Source organism: Cetorhinus maximus, chromosome 5 (genome assembly GCF_964194155.1).
Source record: "Cetorhinus maximus chromosome 5, sCetMax3.hap1.1, whole genome shotgun sequence".
NCBI lineage: Eukaryota > Metazoa > Chordata > Chondrichthyes > Lamniformes > Cetorhinidae > Cetorhinus > Cetorhinus maximus.
In genome coordinates this window covers 81684937-81706905 of record NC_135883.1, presented here as the reverse complement: position 1 = coordinate 81706905, position 21969 = coordinate 81684937, and the positions used below count along the sequence as shown (strand labels likewise).

The 21969-nt window shown below is 45.8% G+C and overlaps 1 protein-coding gene across 1 annotated transcript in view; it reads left to right on the top strand.

Moving 5' to 3' along the window:
- The window catches only part of lama2 (laminin, alpha 2), a 582487-nt gene that overhangs the window by 264209 nt on the left and 296309 nt on the right, over positions 1-21969 (top strand). Inside the window, exon 14 of the mRNA XM_078542125.1 lies at positions 11892-12103. Coding sequence (XP_078398251.1) covers positions 11892-12103 — 212 coding nt within the window. The remainder of the gene's footprint in view (positions 1-11891; positions 12104-21969) is intronic.

Genomic DNA, 21969 nt, shown 5'->3' with positions numbered 1-21969 from the left:
GGAGTCCATATTCAGCCTCCAGGGGAGCCACCTTTGGGAGGAGAAGCGCAGACACAAGGGGTGGAGGGCCAACAGAAAGTGAAAGGCGGAAGGGGCCACAGAAGACGCTACTGTCCTACTACCAGGGTTTACAGGCGACGAAGCAGCTACCTCAATAGGTCTGAGGTGCTGTGCCTCTCTCTTAAGGGAGACCGTGACCTCCATTTGTCAGATGATAGGCCCTGAGATCTGTGCCAGCTGTGTGGGTGGGCACTCAATGCCAGTGGCGTTGAAGGTCCGGCTGCCCTCAACTTCTATGCCCCCGGCTTTTTCCAGGGGTCGGTGGGTGATCTTTGCGGTGTTTCCCAATCAGCTGCCCACATTTGTGTCAAGCTGGTGACAGACGCTATGTTCAGGCGTTCAATGACCTTCATCCACTACCGCTGGGACAAGGCCAGCCAGGCACAGTGAGCCAGAGGCTTCGCGGCCAATGCTGGCTTCCCCCGCGTCCAGGGTGCAATAGACTGTACACATGTGGCCATCAAGATGCCAGCAGGTGAGCCCGGTGCCTTTGTCAACAGGAAGGGCTTCCACGCCATGAACGTTCAGATAGTGTGTGATCACACGATGCAGATTCTACAAGTCTGTGCAAGGTACCCAGGCAGCTCCCATGACGCTTACATCCTCAGACACTCCCAGGTGCCGGAGCTCTTCAGTGCTCCAGCCCGGCTGGATGGATGGCTGCTGGGTGACAAGGGCTATCCCCTCAAAAGGTGGCACATGACGCCTCTCTGCCATCCAAGAACAGAAGCTGAGCAGCGGTACAATAGGAGCCATGGCACCACAAGGGCAGTGGTAGAGAGAACCGTTGGTCTTCTCAAGATGCACTTCCGATGCCCGGACCGTTCAGGGGGCGCACTCTAATACCCCAAGATCGTGTGTCGCTGATAGTGGTTGCATGCTGCGCTCCCCAGAATCTGGCGCTGGAAAGGGGGGGATGCAGTGGAGGAAGAAGATGTAGGCGCAGTTGCTCTGGCTGCACACGATGAGGCCAGTAGTGAGTCCAAGGATGAGCACGCTCAGGAGAATGCTGAGGGGGTGACGCTGACCCGGGCATCCTCCAGGGAGGCAGGGACACTCGGGAGGCTTTAATCCAACAAACCTTCAGCTGGCCACCACGTATGAACCTCCAACACACGCCAGGGCTGCAGACTCCATACTCAATACCTGAGAGCAATATCTGCCTGGTTAGGAACATTAACTATGTGCCTTGTCAATAAAGCTCAATGACAAACAAGTCACTCATAACATCATGGGTTCCTGTCCACCTGCAGAAGTAAAGGAATCACCCTCAGCCATGTTCACATATGAAGCATTTAATGAATCAACAAAATAAAGCAGAAAAGAAACTGAATGCAAAGGTGTTCAACATCACACCAACTTGTCATCAACTCATAGCAGGGCAACATAAACCCACCAGTGAGAAGCCCGTGGTGTGCCTAAGGTGCCTTAAGTTTACGTTTCCGGGTGCTACATCTAGGTGCTCCCCCCTCGCTGGCACTGGCATTGGAGACAACCTGTTCACTGTGCTGTCCTGTTGTCCTTGATGACTTTGGCAGGTGTCCCCTGGCCCGTGGAGCCTTTGATGGCCCCGCCTGGGAGGGAGCGGCCAGTTCCACGGCTGGCATCTTCCCAGTCGCTGCAGCCTCATCGGATCCCACAGTCACTGGCAGAGGGGCGGAGGAGCTGCTGCCCTCATCCGGAGCACCTTGAAAGGAGCCCACAGAGACAACTCCTCCGACGTGAGGTCGCTTCGGACTTCCCTGCTCACCTTTGATGGATGGGCACCGAGCTGGGATACTTGGTGCCTAATACATCTTCCACACTGGCACTGACCAGCTGAGGTCAATGCCGCCGTGAGGGCTTGCAGGTCCGAGTGCATCCCCAGGAAGCTCTGATTGTTCTCCTGGAGGAGCCTCTCCACAAGGGTTGCCACTCTCTCCATGGAGGAAGCATGGCACTCGGCCATGAGGCTCATTGCATCGGTGATGCTCTGTATGGACTCCTCCAGCATGGAGACCATGCCACGCATTGCCTCATGTATCTCCGCCAGATCCTCCCGCATACCCTGCAGGACTTCAAGCGTCTGCTGCCGCACAGATGACTCCAGAGGCCCATCATCAGCCACCGACTGAGGGTGTGCCTGGTCCCCTGCAGTACTCCAATGCCGGCACTCTCTGTCTCCACCCGCACCGCCATGCCCCGGGACATTAGCTGATGATCGAATTCCCGCTGAGGTGCTAGTATCTGCGCTGGTGCCTGCCTGGCTGAGAGGGTGTGACACTGGTGATTGTAATTGTTCTGAGCCCTCGGGTGTGAGAGGTGGCCCCTCTGCCTCCTCCTCTCGGCCCTGCTCCGGTGATGCTGAAAGGAAGAAAAGGACATTTGATTAGTTAAAGTCGAGACAATGTCAGTGTGCATGCCTGGCTACCGGATCAGTATGTGCTCATCCTTCCATAATCAATGGTCAACGCATGTTAGAAGCTTCAATCACTGAACATTCAACAGTGGCATGGCTGCTGGGACACACATGGTGACCTCAATGCATGGCAATCTTACCTCCCCCTGGCACCCCAGCCTCACCTGCACCAGTGGACCTGGGCACATGGCACGTCTCCAGCTCCATCGCCTCCTGCTTGTGTCTGGTGATTATGGCCAACTGAGTGTGGCCTCCGCCAGTCCGCATCTGCTCTGCGGTGCTGTGTGCGGTCTTCTCCTGAAAAGGAGAGAGGAGCATTGATTTGTCCACCCTGTATCTGGACTGCCATCACATCAATGCCAACCCCACCTGAGTGAAACATTGCAGGGCTCCAGTGAACCATCACCCCGCAGCTGCCATGCACTCACACCAAGAAGCCAGGGCTGACTCCCCCCTTGCCCACATGCTGCCTCCACCAATTTGGCATCTCACAGTTTAATCTTGTGAAGCAAGGACGCACAAGCACCTCGAATGCCAAGGGCAGCAGATGGATTGGTGCCCCTCCACCTGGAAGCTCCTCTCCCAGCGTGTCAGCAGCCTGACTTTGAGATGATTTGCAGTTCCAGCACTGCGCCTAGGTGCAGATCCTTGAGGTAGCCCCCAAAACAGTACTGAGTGTCAGTCTAGCACATGTTGTGGGTGCAGAACCCAGCTCAGCACAACCCTCTCAGGGTGAACTAGGCATGGGCAATATCTGCTGGCCCATCCAGCGAGGGACACATGCTGTGAATGATTCAATGCAGTAACTGCACTCAGAATCGGTGGGGGTGGAATGAGGGGAAAGCCTATCTGCTGTGTTAAGTTACTTATGCCAACGCAGGAGGTCATTGAAACACTTGTGGCACTGGATCCACGTGCGTCGCACTGTCATGGGAGCCAACTATGTCTGCCACCTCCTCCCAGGCACGTTTGGTCAGGTGGGGGGGACACCTCCTCCCATCCCGAGGAACAAGGACCTCCCACCGTGCTGCCACCTCCTCCAGGAGGACAGTGAGGCACTCGTCAGAAAAAAGAGGGGCACACTGCCCCCCTGCCCTACCTTCCTGCCTGGCCTGTTCACCAGCAGTGCTCTGGGGAGCCCTTCTGTCGGCCTTGATTCACAGCCTTTGCAAGGCTGCCTGCGCGCTATTTAAACAGGCCACCGAGTCACATTGGACCCGGCAGTCATAGCAGTACCACCGCTGCCCGCCCGCTCCCGTTGTCCTTGGGAGCCGCATTTCATGCTGGGTGGGCCTTAATTGGTCCGCCCAAGTAAAATGGCAGCACGGAGCTGATCACGGGTGGCGATCGGCTCTGCTGCCACCTGCGCCTGCTCCCGAATGGCCCACCCGACGGGGAGAGAATTCTCCCCCAGAACTCTAGCCCCGAATAGACTTTCTCATATGGAAGATTTTAATCTTCCCAAGTCACCTAAACATTCCCCATCCCAGTACAGGACAGTATCCTTGCTGACACATTCACCCAGATTTAAACCTTGGATAAAGGAAAATGCAGCAGGTAGCTGGCCTTGCCCCTGCTAGCTGTCTGTCTGATATGCCAGTGTGAATGAGAGAATGCATGTACACTTCTTCACTTACTATTCTTCCTTCATAAGACCACATAAACAACAATGAAATAGAACTCATTTTTTTTTGTCCAAGGTCATGAGCACTGTGAGGGGACTAAGAACTCACCCTGTACATTTTTTATCCTCATGGCTATTTCTAAAAGTTTAAAAATTGGGCAAAGACCTTTTAAAATGGCTGAAGCTGTCTGTCTGTGACCCTCAAACAAAAAGATGTACCATGGCAGCATCTAAAAAAAAATTTGCAGCTCGTTACCTCTGAAGGGACACTAATGACCCCCCCGCCCCCGGTGGTCTGCAAAGACCAAATTCAAAGAAAGCTATACAAAGGCCATCTGCATTTCATAACCCTGGTTGGCCAACTGGAGTCTACTCGTCTGCGAGGACAAAGGGCCCCTCAACCTCCCTTTCAATTCTTAATGGTAGGGGCATTTAACTATCTTGGGGACCCAGATGAGGATTGTGCATCCCTTGTGAAAGACAGGAGAGGTGGGAGTCATGTGACATGGACCTTTACTTTGTGAAACCAGTAATATTGCCTTGTGGAACTGCAAGCTCAGTCTGCTGTTTACCATCCTACAAGCAACCTCACAGAAAAGGAGTTAAAGCAAAATCAGTGACAGACAGTGAACTGCAGAAAATATGCCAGTACCTAAAAACTGAGGCACCTCACAAAATAGAAGAAGAACTGGCCATATACTACAGAGTACATAATGAACTCGCATTATTTGACAACTGGATTATACGTGGAACTCGTGTGGTTATCCCAAAAGTGTGATAGCAACGTATTGCATCACGTGCATGAAGACCATTCGGGTGCTGTTTGGATGAAACAACGATCTGTGAGAAAATCTGGTGGCCAGCAATAGGTTGCCACGTGGAAGAGTTCATTAGAAATTGGGCACCATGTACACTCGTGAAAAATCTGTTGAACAGTGTCCTCCACCTCTACAACTGACCCAATGGCCAACAAAACCATGGCAACAACCCAAAAGTAGATATCTTGGAGAAGCGCAAATAGGCGGTGGTGCAGAGACCCAGGGTAATGCTCTGGGACCACAGCAGATGGTGAAATTTTAATTCAATTAATATCTGGAATTAAGGGCGGAATTGTCCCAGATTTGCACTAAGTGCGGTAGCGGGCGGGAAAAAGGATGTTCTACTCGCTGGCCACCAAGGTGGGTTTTCATGCAGTATCATTCCAATTCTGCCTCAATACTCATGCATTCTCGGGAAACATGCTGTTTCACTGTCAGGCGGCCTCTGATTCACCCGCCACGCCGTCGTTTCACCGCTCCCTCAAGCTGGGCGTCATATTTAAAGTGCAGCCGCATGCACGCCTCTCAGTGCTTACAGCCCAGGACTGCTGCACAGAAGAAATGGTCCTGAAAGGCAAGGACTGCAGCCCCTGGATTCAGTGAAGCATCCCTGGGGCGCCTTCTGGACACAGTTGGAGCCCATTGCAATGTCCTTTACCTCTGCTCTGGCCGCAGGAGGCCCATCGGCGTCACCACTCCGGCTTGGGAAGCAATGGCAGTGGTGGTCAGTGCCAACGCTGCACAGAGGTTGGCCATCCAGTGCAGAAAGAGGATGAATGACCACATCTGTGCCGCCTGGTTAAGGCAACCATCTCATCACTCTAAACTCACACAGTCACAAGCTCATCACATATTCACTGGCATCTCACTCACTGCCAGCTCAAGGGACATCACCACTGACTCTCTCATACACATCCACACATCTCCATCTAGCCTTATCTGCTCTGGAGACTGCCTCCTCAGCCCTCAACCTCTTGAGGCCACTTGCACAGATCAACATGTGTCCCCACATGCACCCTGGGATAGCCCCTTCCCCAGTAATGCCCTAGCCCTGCAGCCTCTTCCCTTGCTTGAAGTCACTTCTTCCCATTCCTCAGGCAAGCCATAACCCTGCAGCCGTTGAAAAGCCACCCCTGCCTTATGCTGGTCTCGTAAGTAGAGACCTGTCCATGAGCCCCTCTAAAAGTGATGTGGTGATGCATGTGAAGTCTAGTGCTGATGAGTGTGAGTGCTGCTCATGATGTGCAGATGTATTATAATGAAGTTCCCAATGTCCGATGGCGGGAAACGTGGCCCACCATTGACGGAGGGAGCGGTTGATTGCAAACTGGTTTCGTGATGCTGTGAAACTGATTTTTGGCCTTCCTGCCATATTGTCCGCCCACGCTCGCCATGACGCCCAACGCCAATGGGCATGGAAAATTCCACCCTAAGAGCCTAATGATGACCATGAAACCCCACTGTCAAATGTCGTAAAAGCCCATCTGGTTCACTAATGACCTTTAGAGAAGGAAATCTGCCTTCCTACCTGGTCTGGCCTATATGTGACTCCAGATCCACAGCAATGTGGATGATTCTTAACTGCTCTCTGAAATAACCTAGCAAGCCACTCAGTTGTATCAAACTGCTACAAAGCCTAAATGGAATTAAACTGGACAGACAACCCCTCATCGACCTAGGCAACAGAAATGACAACGGCAATCAGCTCTGTCGACACTGCAAGGTCCTCATAGAATCATACCTTGCAGACAATATCCTAGACACCAACATCACCAGCCCTGGGTATGTCCTGTCCCACCGGCACGACAGATCCAACAGAGGTGCCAGCACAGTGGTATACAGTCAGGAGGGAGTTGCTCTGGGAGTCCACAAAATTGACTTTGGGCCCCATGACGTCTCATGGCATCAGGTCAAACACGGGCAAGGAAACCTCCTGTTGATTACCACATACCACCCTCCCTCAGCTGATGAATCAGTGCTCTTCCATGTTGAACACCACTTGTTGGAAGCACTGAGGGTGCCAGGGGCACAGAATGTTCTGAGTTGGGATCACCAAGAGTGGCTTGGTAGCATCACAACTGACCGAGCTGAATGAGCCCTAAAGGACATAGCTGCTAGACTGGGTCTGCGGCAGGTGGTAAGGGAGCCAACAAGAGGGAAAAACATACTTGGCCTCATCCTCACTAACCTGCCTGCCTCAGAAGCATCTGTCCATGACAGTATCGGTAGGAGATACCCTGGCACCATCCTTGTGGAGACAAAGTCCCATCGTCACAATGAGGAGACCCTCCATTGTGTTGTGTGACACTACCACCGTGCTAAATGGGATAGATTTTGAACAGATTTAGCAGAATTGTATTCAGCCGCAATCTGTAACCTCACGGCCTGGCATAACCCCCACTCTACCATTGCCACCAAGCCAGGGGACCAACCCTGGTTCAATGAAGAGTGCAGGAGAGCATGCTAGGAGCAACACCAGGCAAACCTAAAAATGAGGTGTCAACCTGGTGAAGCTAAAACACAGGACTATTTGCATGCCAAACAGCATAAGCAGCAAGTGATAGACAGAGCTAAGCGATTCCACAACCAGCAGGTCAGATATAAGCTCTGCAGTCCTGCCACATCCAGTCGTGAATGGTGGTGGACAATTAAACAGCTTACTGCAGGAGGCTCCACAAATATCCCCATCCTTAATGATGGAGGAGCCCTGCACATCAGAGCAAAAGATAAAGCTGAAGCATCTGCAACAATCTTCAGCTAGAAGTGCCAAGTGGATGATCCGTCTTGGCCTCCTCCGGAGGTCCCCAGCATCACAGATGCCAGTCTTCAGCCAATTCAGTTCACTCCATGTGATATCAAGAAATGGCTGAAGGCACTGGACTATGAGCCCTGGCAATATTCTGGCAATAGCACTGAAGACATGCGCTCCAGTACTTGCTGCACCCCTAGCCAAGCTATTCTAGTACAGCTACAATACTGGCATCTACCCGGCTATGTGGAAAATTGCCCAGGTATGTCCTGTACACAAAAAGCAGGACAAATCCAACCCAGCCAATTACTGCCACATCAACCTACTCTCGATCATCGGTAAAGTGATGGAAGAGGTCTTCAACAGTGCTATCAAGCAGCACTTGCTTAGCAAAAACCTGCTCACTGGATGCTCAGTTTGGGTTACATCAGGTTCATCCAGCTTCTGACCTCATTACAGCCTTGGTTCAAACATGGACAAAAAAGCTAAACTCCAGAGGTAAAATGAGAGTGACTGCTCTTGACATGCAGGCAGCATTTGAGCGAGTGTGGCATCAAGGAGCCCTAACAAAACTGGAATCACTGGGAATCAGGGGGAGAACTCTTCACTTGTTGGAGTCACACCTAGCACAAAAGAAGATGGTTATGGATGTTGGAGGTCAATCACCTGAGTTCCAGGACATCACTTAGGAGTTCCATAGGGGAGTCTCCTAGGCCCAGCTATCTTCAGCTGCCTCATCAATGACCTTCCTTCCATCATAAGGTCAGAAGTGGGTCTGTTCGCTGATGATTGCACAATGTTCAGCACCATTCGTGACTCCTCTGATACTGAAGCAGTCCATATCCAAATGCAGTAAGACCTGGACAATATCCAGGTGAGTAACTTTTGTGCCACACAAGTGCCAGGCAATGACCATCTCCAACAAGAGAGAATCTAATCATCACCTCTTGATATTCAATGGCATTACCATTGCTGAATGCCCCACTATCAACATCCCGGGGGGGTTACCATTGACCAGAAACTGAACTGGACTAGCAATATAAATACTGTGGTTACAAGAGCAAGTCAGAGGCTAGGAATCATGTGGCAAGTAACTCACCTCCTGACTCCCCAAATCATGTCCACCATCCATAAGGCACAAGTCAGGAGTGTGATGGAATAATCTCCACTTGCCTGAGTGCAGTGATGAGTGCAGCTCCAACAACACTCAACAAGCTTGGCACCATCCAGGACAAAGCAGCCCACTTGATTGGCACCCCTTCCATAAACATTCACTCCCTTCATCACCGATGAACAAGATGGTATGTATCATCTACAAAGGAATTCACCAAGACTCCTTCGACAGCACCTTCCAAACCCATGACCGCTACCATCTGGAAGGACAAGGGCAGCAGATATATGGGAATACCAACACCTGGAAGTTCCCCTCCAAGCCACTCACCACCCTGGCTTGGAAATATATCACCGTTCCTTCACTGTCGCTGGGCCAAAATCCTGGAACTCCCTTCCTAACAGCACTGTGGATGTACCTATGTCACATGGACTGCAGCAGTTCAAGAAGGCAGCTCACCACCACCTCAAGAGCAATTAGAGATGGGCAGTAAATGCTGGTCTAGCCAGTGACGCCCAATCCCGTAAATGAAAAATAAAATAAGAACCTCCCAGCTATCAATGTGTTTCGCTTTTTGTTCATGATCCATATAGGAAATGGCCGGAAATCGCTACAACAAATTCCATAACTACCACTTCAGTCATTGACGTTCTAGATGAGTTGTTTACGTAATTGAGTTTGCCAGAGAATATCACAACAGACAATGGACCACAGTTTGTTTTTAGTCAGTTCACGGATTCCTAGCAAACTACAGAATTCACCATAATCTGACATCACAACACAACCCACAATTGAATGGTGGCATTGATCGATTAAACAGGGTGATCAAGGATAGTCTGAGTGTTAGTATGTTGGTGGGAAATGGTCTGATCTATCCATTCATATCGTCCTTTGCATAAATTGATCTACCTCACGTTCTCTGACTGGAAAGCGCAAAACACTAGGTAAAGCAAAGCATATTTTGATAAGCAAACATGCACAAAGAAACCACAATTTGAAGTTGAAATTTTGGTTCGCATTAAAAGGCCAAATCATGAGCACAAACCCGCATCATCTCTATCGAGACCAAAGCAGATCAAACAATTGCTCAGTACCAACACATATATGTTGGATGACAAAACAAAGTGCAACGTGAGATGCTTGATAACAAGTAGAGCAGGATATTTCGAGGACAGTGATTATGAAGATATATTTCCTTTACTGATGAGCGACCGCAATGTTGGTCATCTGCCTCATCGAGCTTATGACACAGAACCTCATCCTCAAGTTCATAGATCTCAGCGATGTCATCGGTGACCTTTGTATCTCAAAGACTATTTCTGTACTTAAAGAAAATGGACACACTGAACTCTAATGACTTGATATACATATGTTTGTTGCTTTAATTTAAACTAAGGTCCTTTAGCTTCTTCTCCTTGATCTCCCTGCTCAAAGGCAGATCCAAACCACAGTGCCATGATCACCACCACAGGTAGGGCAATTCATCCCAGCCGGAACAGGCATTGAATCCATGCTGTTGGCATCAATCTGATCCATACCGGCCAGCCAGGTAACTGAGCCAACCAGCACCCTAAGGAGTCCAAGCTGCTGTGGCAACATACACTTTTACATGCATGTTACAGCCTGGAGCTATGGACAGTGATGGTAGAGGCTCCAGTTTCTTTCCACACATGGCTGACCAGGAATCTCTCACGCTCTTACTGCCTGCCATTGGTTTATGTTGGAGGGATCTACAATTTGATATTCAACCTGTTTGGCCACATTATGAACACACACTCCTTGTCTCGAGTCAGACTTAACCCGGAGCTTCTGGTTCAGAGGCAGGGGCACTACCCACTCCGCCACAAGACGTCCCTCCTTTAGTTTACAAGGGGGAAAAGATGTTTGTTCAGTTGTTTGGTGTTTGATTTTGTGTCTGTTGCCTCTTCTCTTTCTGTGTAATATTAGTGAAGCCTGTGGGTGTAAAGAAACATAAACTAAACTGAAGGTAAACAGCAGCAAGCTGGAAACATGAAAGAGTAGACATTTAAAAAAAACACTTGTAAATAAAACTCCTGCGCACACAGAGCGTAGGGTATTATCTCTGTATATAAAGCTGGAAAATTGGCATGGATCTGATCACTGAGATAAACACTGGGATTTTATGCAAGACCTTTTAAGCAGTGTAGCTGGTACCCTTCAACCTACCTTCTCAGGTCAACTGAGGATGGACAATAATGCTGACTTGATCAACAATATTTACATCCCAAGAATGAATTTTAAAAAAAAGTTCCCATTGTTCAACCAGACAAAACTGAAGGTTTACAAATGTTTCATTAAATGTATTGTTGGTTAAGTATAAACTAGTAAATTCTAAGTCTTGGCTTGAACCCAAAAGACACCAGATAGCATGGAGGGTCCAGTCCCAGAGTGGAGTCAGAGTGCAGGAAAGGATTATGAGGTCGCGTGATTGCCAAGCTCAGCTGGGATGAATGGCCAAGAGTGGAGAATTTGGGTTTAGCTTCCCATTGTATATCTTTCATAAACTACAGTCCATTTCAAACTATGTTGCCTCAGTCCTAGCTTGCATGCTGTCCTTGTTTACTTACATTATCTCCTGGTCTCTCAGTGCCTCAGATTTAAAATTTTCATCCTCATATTTGAACCCCTAATGGCCATGCTACAGTATATCTTGGCAAGCACCTCCAGCCCTACATCATCCAGCACTCTGTTTCTTTGACTCTGGCCTGTTGTTTATCCATCCTTCCCTTCTGCTTGTAATTGTCTGCTGTCCCTTCTAGGCTTCACACCCTGAAATTCTCACCCTTAACCCCTCCACCTCTTCATTTTCCTCTTCTCTCCTTTAATGCCTCCTTAAAACACACAGCTTTGATACCTTCTAAATGTTCACTCTTTGCTGAAGCACCTTGGGAATTTTTTCTACATTAAAAGGTGCTATATAAACACTAGCTGTTGTTGAGTTATCAAGGAAGATTTTTCTGGATTACCAAGCCATTTACTGAAGTGTTATAAGGCATGATATACATGTTTCAGTGGATAGCAAAAATATTTCAAGCGAAGACTTAATTTAGGGCAAAGTTATCTTGCAGATTTTGTGACACACTAATTCTATCCTTCATTTTGTTTGTTAGGGTAACGGTATCCTCATAAGCAATGATGTTGAAGGAATTGAGCTTGATCCATTGACAGACCACACCAAAATGATAGTTCTACGACCTGAGAATTTTGTGATTCATTCCACAATGTCACTGGTAAACAGGAAGGACTTCATGACTGTTCTAGCAAACATTACCCGTCTTCTAATAAGGGCCACCTATAGCTACGACCAGACTGCCATCTATAGGTAAAAACTATTGCAATACATTTTCTTTGCATTTACAGCAGATAGTATTATGTTTATTGAAATTCAAGACCTCAGCCCACTTGTTGTACTTAGGTCTATTAACTGAAACCTTTAATGATTGAATTTTACACTGGCATAGATATAGGAACAGCAAAGACTTAACTGCCAATGAAAATAGTTCAATGAACCACTGCTCTTATTTAAATATCCTGCAGGATATGCTGGTCTTGTGCCTAAAAATAAAATACAGTATTTTGCTTCAACCCCCCCTTTATGTGGTTGTAAGCATACGCATGAATCCTGATATGCTGAGCCCAGTGACATACATAAGAAATGATCCATCACACCTTTTCCTGTTGTTCCTTCGCAGACTGAGCATGCTGTTTCAGGAGATAGTTTACCAACATTGAAGTGACAGGAGAGTTACTTCTGTTTTTCATTTATTTACTTGCCTATTACAAATAGAATCACAATATTAATTTTCTAGTTATTGGCTGAAAGAACTACAATTTCCACTTCTGCAGAAGTCATGTATTATTTGCTTGTGTCACAATGAGGAGTGTTGTGAAATATGCTACAGCTAATTTGCCATTATTGTTGAGTTACATTGTTCAAAGAAATTTATCTTAAGTAACTAACCAACCATGTTGTGCAGGTACATTCTTAGTCATGCATTTCATTATTGGTGATTTATTAAAAAGGAAAGGAAAAAATCTAGACAGAGAGTTTGTTACTTAAATTACTACTACTTTTCAAAAACAAGAATGGTATTCATCTTAAATTTATTTCAGCTTTTCCTGTAATTTGCCTGTTGACATGGAGAATCTCAAATGAAGGTTTTGTCCTGTACTAACTAAGCTATTCTGGGGATGTCAAATGCAGGGTATGTCTCAAAACAAATTATAAACAATGGAGCTGGCTGTTTACTGTGGACAGTTGTGACTCTCTGGAGTCATTGTACTACAGGCTGTATTACAAATTTCCCAAATCCTAGTGTGGATTCTTGTGCTTAAGTGGTTTGAAAACAGCCCTCAGGCTGGTTTAAAGTAATGTGCCTCCTTTCCCACTATTGACAGTGAAACTGTTCCAGGATGCATAGAATATTTTCTGCAAATGACTTCACCAAAGGGAGGCGGCTCTGACTTAAAAGCTTCAATTTTGGTAATGAAATAGACATTCAATTCATAAGCAAATGCAGTCAAAGGTATCAGTTGCTTAGGCATTCTTGATAAATTACATGGGAAATTTTCTGCCTTGGCAATGCTGCAGGAAACAAAAATAGCATATAAAAATATTTTAGATAGCTAGCACTGAATTTTCATATGGGTGCAGAGGTGCGTTTCAGTGCGCAAATGGCCACACAGATTTTCTTTTGGACAAAATATGGTTTTCCACCGCATTCCTAATCCCACGTTACTTTCCTCTGACCTTTTTGTGGGTCAGGAATGCCTAGTGTGCAAAACATGCCCACACCCCCACTGAGGTCAAGTTCCCTATTTTAAACAGGGGCTGAAAATCGGATTTGCTCTTGCACACTATTTTCATCTGCTGTCGGTGGGTTTCAGGAGCCCATTAAAAGCACAGCAAGTTTGAGAGTTTGTGAAGAAAATGGAATGCCTGATGAAAAGTTAGGAACATTCTGAAAGGTAAGTATAAAGTGTTTTCACATCTTCAAATATCACTATTAGGTGCTGTATTGTAATGCAGATCTAGTTTTAATGCAGTGATTCATCATAGGAATTTGTCCTTCAAAGGTAAGTTGACCCTTACATTGACCAGCCTTGTGTATTTGTTCACATACACTACACTGCTTTTCCAAAGGAGAAAGCATCATAATGCAATGAAAAATGTTACAAAATGTCCTGTCAGCTTGTGCTGTCATCTTTTCTACTGTGATATAAATGGCTTTGGCTGGTAAAACAAAAAATACTGGCGTTGACACTTGAAGAAATCTAACCACCTGTCCCTTACATTCTGATTTTGACACTTGAAAAAAATCTACACTTGAAAAAAAGTCTAACCACCTACTCCCTTATATTGATTGACAGGCACTCTGCCTTGAACTTGAAATGAGCACCTGCTGTGCTTTGCTTCCCAGAGAATAGTCTATTGTTTGGACAGCTGTGCCATCCTGAATGCTTGGCTGAGTTTCAAGTGCTAACCCGCTTCAGCACAGTAGATGTTCCATTCATTTGGGAATGGATTACAGCTGCAAGAAGTTGTAATACTTGAAATCCTATTGGTTTGTGTCAATAAACCAGAATCTACATCAAAGAGACAATCTGATATTACAAGGTTTTTTTAAACATGGCAGAATGCATTTTGCTCAGTATTAACCCTGGTTCCATGAAGAGTGCAGGAGGGCATGCCAGGAGCAGCACAAGGGATACACAAAAATTAGGTGTTAATTCCAAAAATTGTATGTTGAGGAAGAATGAGTCTGAAGCTAGCCTGTATCTTAAAAAAGGTTTATTTCCAAGACAGCAAAGTAAAGTCACAAACTCTCCAATTCCTCTCAGACACTCAAAGTGAATTGGTTTATATACCCTTTCAATGATTCCCTAATCCTTTCCCAATTAGGGACAGCTGTGTTTAATTACCCATTTAAAGTGTGTACTCCGCTGCAGCACAATTTCAACATCAACAGATTCCCTTCCTTTCAGCAAAAAAAAAGTGCATTTCCTTTTCAAAAAAAAATTAAAAACTGAAGACAGAAAAATAAATCACTCATTTTCAAAAAAAACTCAATCCTGAGTCATCCTTCTTCTAATACCCCCAACAATTTTTCACTACAAGCATTCCTTTTGGTGAAACAGTCTGATAACTGATGATTTGTATCAACCCACTGGAGCTTAGAGATTTCTGTTCTCACCACCATTTGTTTTAGACTTGTAATATCAGTTTGTAATGCTTTTCTCTCACACTCTTTGTGGAGTGTACGTTATCCTAAAGCGATCAATTGTCAATATAAAATTCTATTGGGACATTTCCTTCATCATTACCCCCATGTAGTATAGTATTTCTCCTAATGCTTTAGATAAAAAGGATGTCATGTCAACCACCTCTACTAATGCGAGAGTCTTTGTGGCCAGGGTGCTTTTTACTACTCACCTTATTTCCTTGGGTTTCTAAGCCAAGGGAAAACATTTCCCATTTTCATCCACAAGAAATAATATAAAACCCGCTGCACTTGAAAATCCATCAACAAGGTTTGCATGAGAGGCATCAATGATCTCCATCTTTAACTTTTTTAATGTTTTGTTCACCCGTAAGATATCCTGGACCTTGGGTTGTTTCGCTATAGTACTCAGTTCAAGAACATCAAAGCTTGGACCTGGCTTTGTCTGTGTGTCCAACCAGTTTATTGGCCAGCCAGACTTTACAGCTGCTCGGTCTCATCCTTGGGAATGTTAACATCTTTTTGTGGAGACCTAGCCCGACTGACTGCAATAAGGCTAACACTCTTTAAATATGATTGCTGATGCAAAGTGACCTCAGACCTATACTGTTTTATTTCTAATCCAATATAATTAATGGCCCCCTTAGCATGACTCCTAGCCTTAAAGTCTGTCCTAATCCTGTCAATAAATCTGCTTTGAAACTCACTAATGCCGTCCCATAGGAAGTCATCAAGAAGACACCTGCCAGTTTCCTGCTGTGGTACAAGTCAAACATGGCCTTCAGTTGGAGACAAACCAACACCAATTCAAATGAAAAGTACCACACTCTAGAAGCATCATTTAAACCATAAACCACTTTAACAAACCACTTATTCAATTTCCAAAGATTTCCCTCCACCTCTGGTGCCTCCTTAGGAGGTTTGAGAAACACTTCCCTCTGGAGGTGTTTCCCCCTGCAGATATGCAACTTTTATATCTATCGACTTACACTCCCATGAAAATGAAGCCATGAAAACGTTGCCAGAAGGGCCGAAAAAAATTAAAACTACCTTCCCTGCTGAGGGCAAATCCACTGCCTTTTTCTATCTGTTAGGCATTCTTCAAATCCCCGGGCCACTAACTTAGCCTTGGCCTTATAAGTGCCACCCATTAGGACCTTTTCCGTGCAGACACACTTATGTGATAACATTGGCTGACCCCTATTTTGGGCTTCTAAATACACCCCAAACTCCCTCCAACTGTCCAACTCCCTCTGTTTAGCCTCCCATATAGCTTTATCCCCTAACTTGTCAACTGTAACAACAGCCTCACGGTCACGGGGATGCCTGCTTCTGCCACTTTGTCGTAATGATTCAGACTTCTCCACTTTACCATGTCATCTAGTTAGGCTGTAAGCCCTACTTGCCTGTTTAAGTCTTTCCAGGCTTCTACGGTTAGACCCCCTGCTTAACCCGTCAGAGGCCCTATCCACTGTGCATGAATGTTTCCTCACCCGAGATTCATTAGTGACCCATTACTGCAACTAGGGCTACACTTCCTTATTTTCCATTCCAGTACTCCATTTTCCCAGTCCATGGCCTTCACTGCGTGAGCATCATCCTGAACATTCAGCCAATTCTTATATTTTCCAGTAGATTTTCCTGCCCGTTCCATTGTTGTTGCATCTCTCCAGCTATCTGATCATTCTGGACGATACGATACCCAGGAATCCACTTTGGGTACCTGACCTCCAACAAAATAGCCCCTTCCTGTTTGTCACAATCAGACTTTCTACTGATATCCAACTCCTGATCCATTATATCTTGTCCCTCTGCCTCTGCCCCACAAAATATATGAGTATGCGATGCACATGGTCCTTCATCATCTTCTATCACATTGTCAATATTCGCAAATTCATACTTCATTTCAATGACCTGTGAAGAATGGACTTTTATTGTTTGATTCCCATGTTGAATAATCACAGTTTTCCCTTCATGTCCTATAACTTTCCCTGGGCCTTTCCATTCCTTTTGCTCCTCTCTTTTATAACAAACCAGATCACCTGAACTAAATTCTGCCTCAGATGGTCTTATCTGTTGTCGCAGTGCTCTCCTAATTCTTTTGGAAACCTCCGCCTTGCTGAAAGCTTTCCTGCCTGCATGCAAGGCATTCGAGTGGGGAAAAAAAAACCAGAGATACTGGTAGCACTTTCAAAGCAGGGGAGCATCCAGCAGCACTGAAGGCAATGTCGGATTTCTTCCATACACCTGGTACTGGCTATACCCCCCAACCATTTGTAAAGAATTATTTGCATGTAGCCGCCTGTGCCAATGCCATTTGCAACTTGCAGTCTGGTTGCTTGGCCAATATCTTCTGCAACTGTATGATCCCTCTCAAACAAACCATTGCTGAACAGACTCTCAGCCACAGTATGCATGACTATGATATTCAAATTTTCACACATGTCCTGAAATTCATAATTTGCAAATTCCCCTCCATTATCTTTCAGGAATTTCATTGATGTTCCTAATCTGGTACCCATGTTCATAACCTTATCGACAATATTCTTTTTGTCCTTACCAATTATTACCGTAGATAGGCTAAATATAGTCACCGTATCTACAAAGTGTAGCAAAAAAAAAACCCCGTTCCTTGTCCTATACTTTTAAGTCCATTGCCACTACATCATTAAATTCCCTGGCCAGTGACAGACTCAGAATGTGGTGATGTCCTTCGATATTTAACACAAATGTCACATTGAGCTTTGATTTGCTCAGTAAGGTTGTTGTATTCTTTATCAACCACTTCAGCATCCCACAGTAGAGCTTTTAATTTTTGTGACCCTGGATGTGCAAATTTTCTTTGCAACTTCCAAGGAATCTTCTTTATGTCCATCAAACTTTTATCCCCAAAAGTTAACTAGATTGCTTGAACTCTGAGAAATATCCAGCTTCCTTAATGGCAGGCAATAATGGTCTGACCAAGTAAAATGTATATCCACAGTTTTCCTGAACACAATCACTCTGTCATTCTCCATGTCTAGCTTCATCTGTGCTTTCTTTCAATTGAATTTTCAACAATAGAGATATCTTACTAGAGAGCACATCTGTACTGATGAAGAGGTTGAGCCCAGCTAGGGAGGACGACTCTCTTGGAAGATGTTAACATGTTACAAAGTAGATGAAGCTCCCATACTCCTTAACCTATCGCCGATCTGCTTCATCAAGAGGTTCCAGGTAGCAGTTAAGCTAATTCACCCCACACGCTGTGGAAGTGCAACCGCGCCTTACATGCAGTTGAAAGAATCAATCATCAAAATATTCATCACTGGATTCAAACTCCCAGTAACCAGCACAATTTCTTCATGGCAGTCACCATCATCAGTTTCAGCATTGTTTCATGAGTTATTTCAAAAACACGATTCTTTCGCTGCAGGCAATTAATTGTGTAATGATACTTAGAATCACACCGATTAACTATTCCCTGTGTATTTCTCAGGTTCAACCACCTACAGTTGCCATCCTAGATCTGCTTTTTGTCTCATATCTCAAATTGGCTAAAAGTGTGACTACCTTCATACCATCCATCAGCGACACTGGGCGGGATTTTCTGCACCCGCCCACTGCCAGGATCGTCCGGTCCCGCCGCAAGTCAATTGACTTCTGGCTGGGGCGCGGCCTCACCTGCGACGGGTCCCGGCCGCGACTGGGCCGGAAAGTCCCAGCCAATGTCTTTGTACTAGAATTTTGGCGATCTCAAAATTCAGCCACCATGGAGAACTCCATCATTTGCCTTACCGCAGAGTTGCCTGTATTTAATAGGAAAGTAGCTGGAAATGATGGCTTCCCTCCAAAATTTTTTAGGGCAGCAGCCATTTGGTCTAGGAGAGAGTCTTTCCCATGGAATTGAAGCCCTGTCAATGCCAAAAGTTTATCGACATGGGAAATTTATGCACAATCGAGTAATTTAAATGCCAATACACTCAGGGACTCAGGGATTTCAAGGTTAAACTTTTTCAGTCTCTGATACCACTTAATAAAGTCCAAAATATACTCCACCACGGACTGATCATCCGTTTTCTTAAACCTATCAAAGGTTTACCATGCTTCATATGCTTCCAACAAATCATCCTTTTTGTAAAATGTATTCAAAAACTGCAATAGACAGATCAATCCGTCTTCATTATCCAAATCATCTATGTCCAATTCTGAAAGTACTTTACTCCTAACCTTACTTTTTGCTGCTAATGACAAAGCCAAAGCCATGGCTTGCTTCTTTCGCGGTAACGAAGTAACCAGTGTCCACATTTTAACTTCATTTTTCCGTTGTTGATATGGTTCCGCCTCCAAAAAACATCGGTGGATAGTCAAAGCCAGAGATTTTGCAACATCCTTCCGCCATTCTGCTACTGCGTCTTCCAGCAGTAGTATGCTTCTTTTTCTCTCAGAGGCCAGAGACAAAAAAACTTCTTATTCATCAACCAATCGCCAAAGCTTATGTTCATCCTCTATTACCATGTCAATTTCAATAATTGTATGTTGAGGAAGAATGAGTCTGACATTAGCCCGTACCTTAAAACAGACTTATTTCCAAGACAGCAAAGCAAAATCACAGATTCTCCCAAATCCTCAAAGACACCCAGAGTGAATTGGTTTATATACTCTTGCAATGATTCCCTAATCCCTCCCCAATTGGGAACAGCTGTGCTTCATTACCAACTTAAAACATTATTCTTAAAACATTAACATCAACCTGGTGAAGATATAACACAGGACTACTTGTGTGCCAAACTGCGGAAGCAGCATGCAATAGACAGAGCTAAGTGATCCCACAACCAACGGATCAGTTCAAAGCTCTGCAGTCCTGTCACATCAGTCATGAATGGTGGTGGGTAATTAAACAATAAACAGAAGAAGGAGTCTCCACAAATATCCCCACCCTCAATGATGCGGGAGCCCAGCACATCAGTGCAAAAGACAAGGCTGAAGCATTTGTAACAATCTTCACCCAGAAGTTTCAAGTGGATGATTCATCACGGCCTCCTACTTTGAGGTCCCCAGTATCACAGATGCCAGTCTTCAGCCAGTTCGGTTCACTCCATGTGATATCGAGAAATGGCTGAAGGCACCAGATATGGCAAAGGCAATGGGCCCTAATAACATCCCAGCATTAGTACTGAAAGCTTGTGCTCCAGAGCTAGCCGTGCCCCTAGCCAGCCAATCCAGTACAGCTACAAAACTGGCATCTATCAGGCAATGTGGAAAATTGCCCAGGTATGTCCTGCCAACAAAAAGCATGTCAAATCTAATCTGGCAAATTACTGTCCCATCAGCCTCCTTTCTATCATCAGCAATGTGATGGAAGGTGTCATCAACAGTACTATCAAGTGGCGCTTACTTAGCAATAACCTGCTCACTGATGCTCAGTTGGGTTCTACCAGGTTCACTCAGCTCTGTACCTCATTACAGCTTTGATCTAAACATGGACAAGGGATCTGAATTCAAGAGGTGAGGTGAGAGTGACTGCCCTTGACATCAAAGCAGCATTTGACCGAGTGTGGCATCAGGGAGCCCTAGCAAAACTGAAGTCAATGAGAATTGGGGGAAAGCTCTCCACTGGTTGGAGTCATACCTAGCACAAAAGGAAGGTGGCAGTGGTTATTGGAGGCCAATCATCTCAGCGCCAGGACATCACTTCAGGAGCTCCTCAGTGCAGAGTCCGCGGCCCAACCGTTTTCAGCTGCTTCATCAATGGCCTTCCCTCCATCATAAGGTCAGAAGTGGCAGCAGTGTATATATATACAAAGTGCAATGCAGCAACAGCAAGGTTCCTTCGTCAGCATCTTCCAAATCCACAGCTCTACCACCTAAATGGACAAGACAGCAGATGCATGGGAACACCACCGCCTACAAGTTCCCTACCCTACCATCCTAACTTGAAACTATATCACTATTCCTTCACTGTCATTGGATCAAAATCATGGAACTCCCTTCCTAACAGCACTGCAGGAGTACCTGGACCAGATGGATTGCAGCGGTTCAAGAAGGCAACTCCTTCTCAAAGGCAATTAGGGATAGGCAGCAAATGCTGGCCTTGCTGATGGTTCCCATCTCCCATAAAGGAATTAAAAGAAGTCCTGTTCCCCTATCCCCTACATTGGCTCCTGGTCAATTCTCTTGTTTACAAGCCCCTGCATGGCCTCGCCCCTCCCTATCAGTATAATCTCCTCCGGCCCCACAACCCTCCAAGATACCCATGCCCATCTAGCATTTGAGCATCACTAATATTATCTGCTCTATCAGTGGTGGCTATCCCTTAGGCTGCCTCAGCCTTAAGCTCTAGAATTCCCTCCCGAAACCTCTCCATCTCTCTCCCTTGCTTCTCTCCTTAAATCCTATATCTTTGACCAAACTTTTGGCCATCTGTCTTTATGTTGCCCTATTGGCTTGGTGTCAAATATTGCTGCGTAATGCTCCTGTGAAGCATCTTGAGATATTTTATTATGATAAAGACACTATATAAATAAAAGTTGTTGTTGTTATCTAGGCCTTTCAGATAAAAATTTCCTGAAATATGCTGTGATCTATTATATATCTTCATAAGGGGAGAAAAAGCAAGGTAGGGAATTTTAACTCCTGAGCAGTAAGGAGCTCAGAAAACATCTGACCCATCCAGTTGTGACAGTGAAATGCCTAACAAGTTTTAACAGCCACACCTATTAATGGCCGAAACAGTGGGGAAGTTAAGCCCAAGGTAAGGAACCCGGGACTGGAGGCGGGATGATTGGGGGGCCTAGGCGCTGAGGTGGGGTGGGGTGGGGTGGGGTGTGTTGGAGAGTTGAGGTAGTGGAACATTCCTGCTCCTTCTATTCTCATAATGGAAAGTTTCAATTTTACCCTAGAGGGCTTCTTCAGTGGCGTGGCTGCTGCAGACTTCCAAATTAAGGTGGCATCATAGTCCTAAGATGATATGACCCTGATTTGCCTT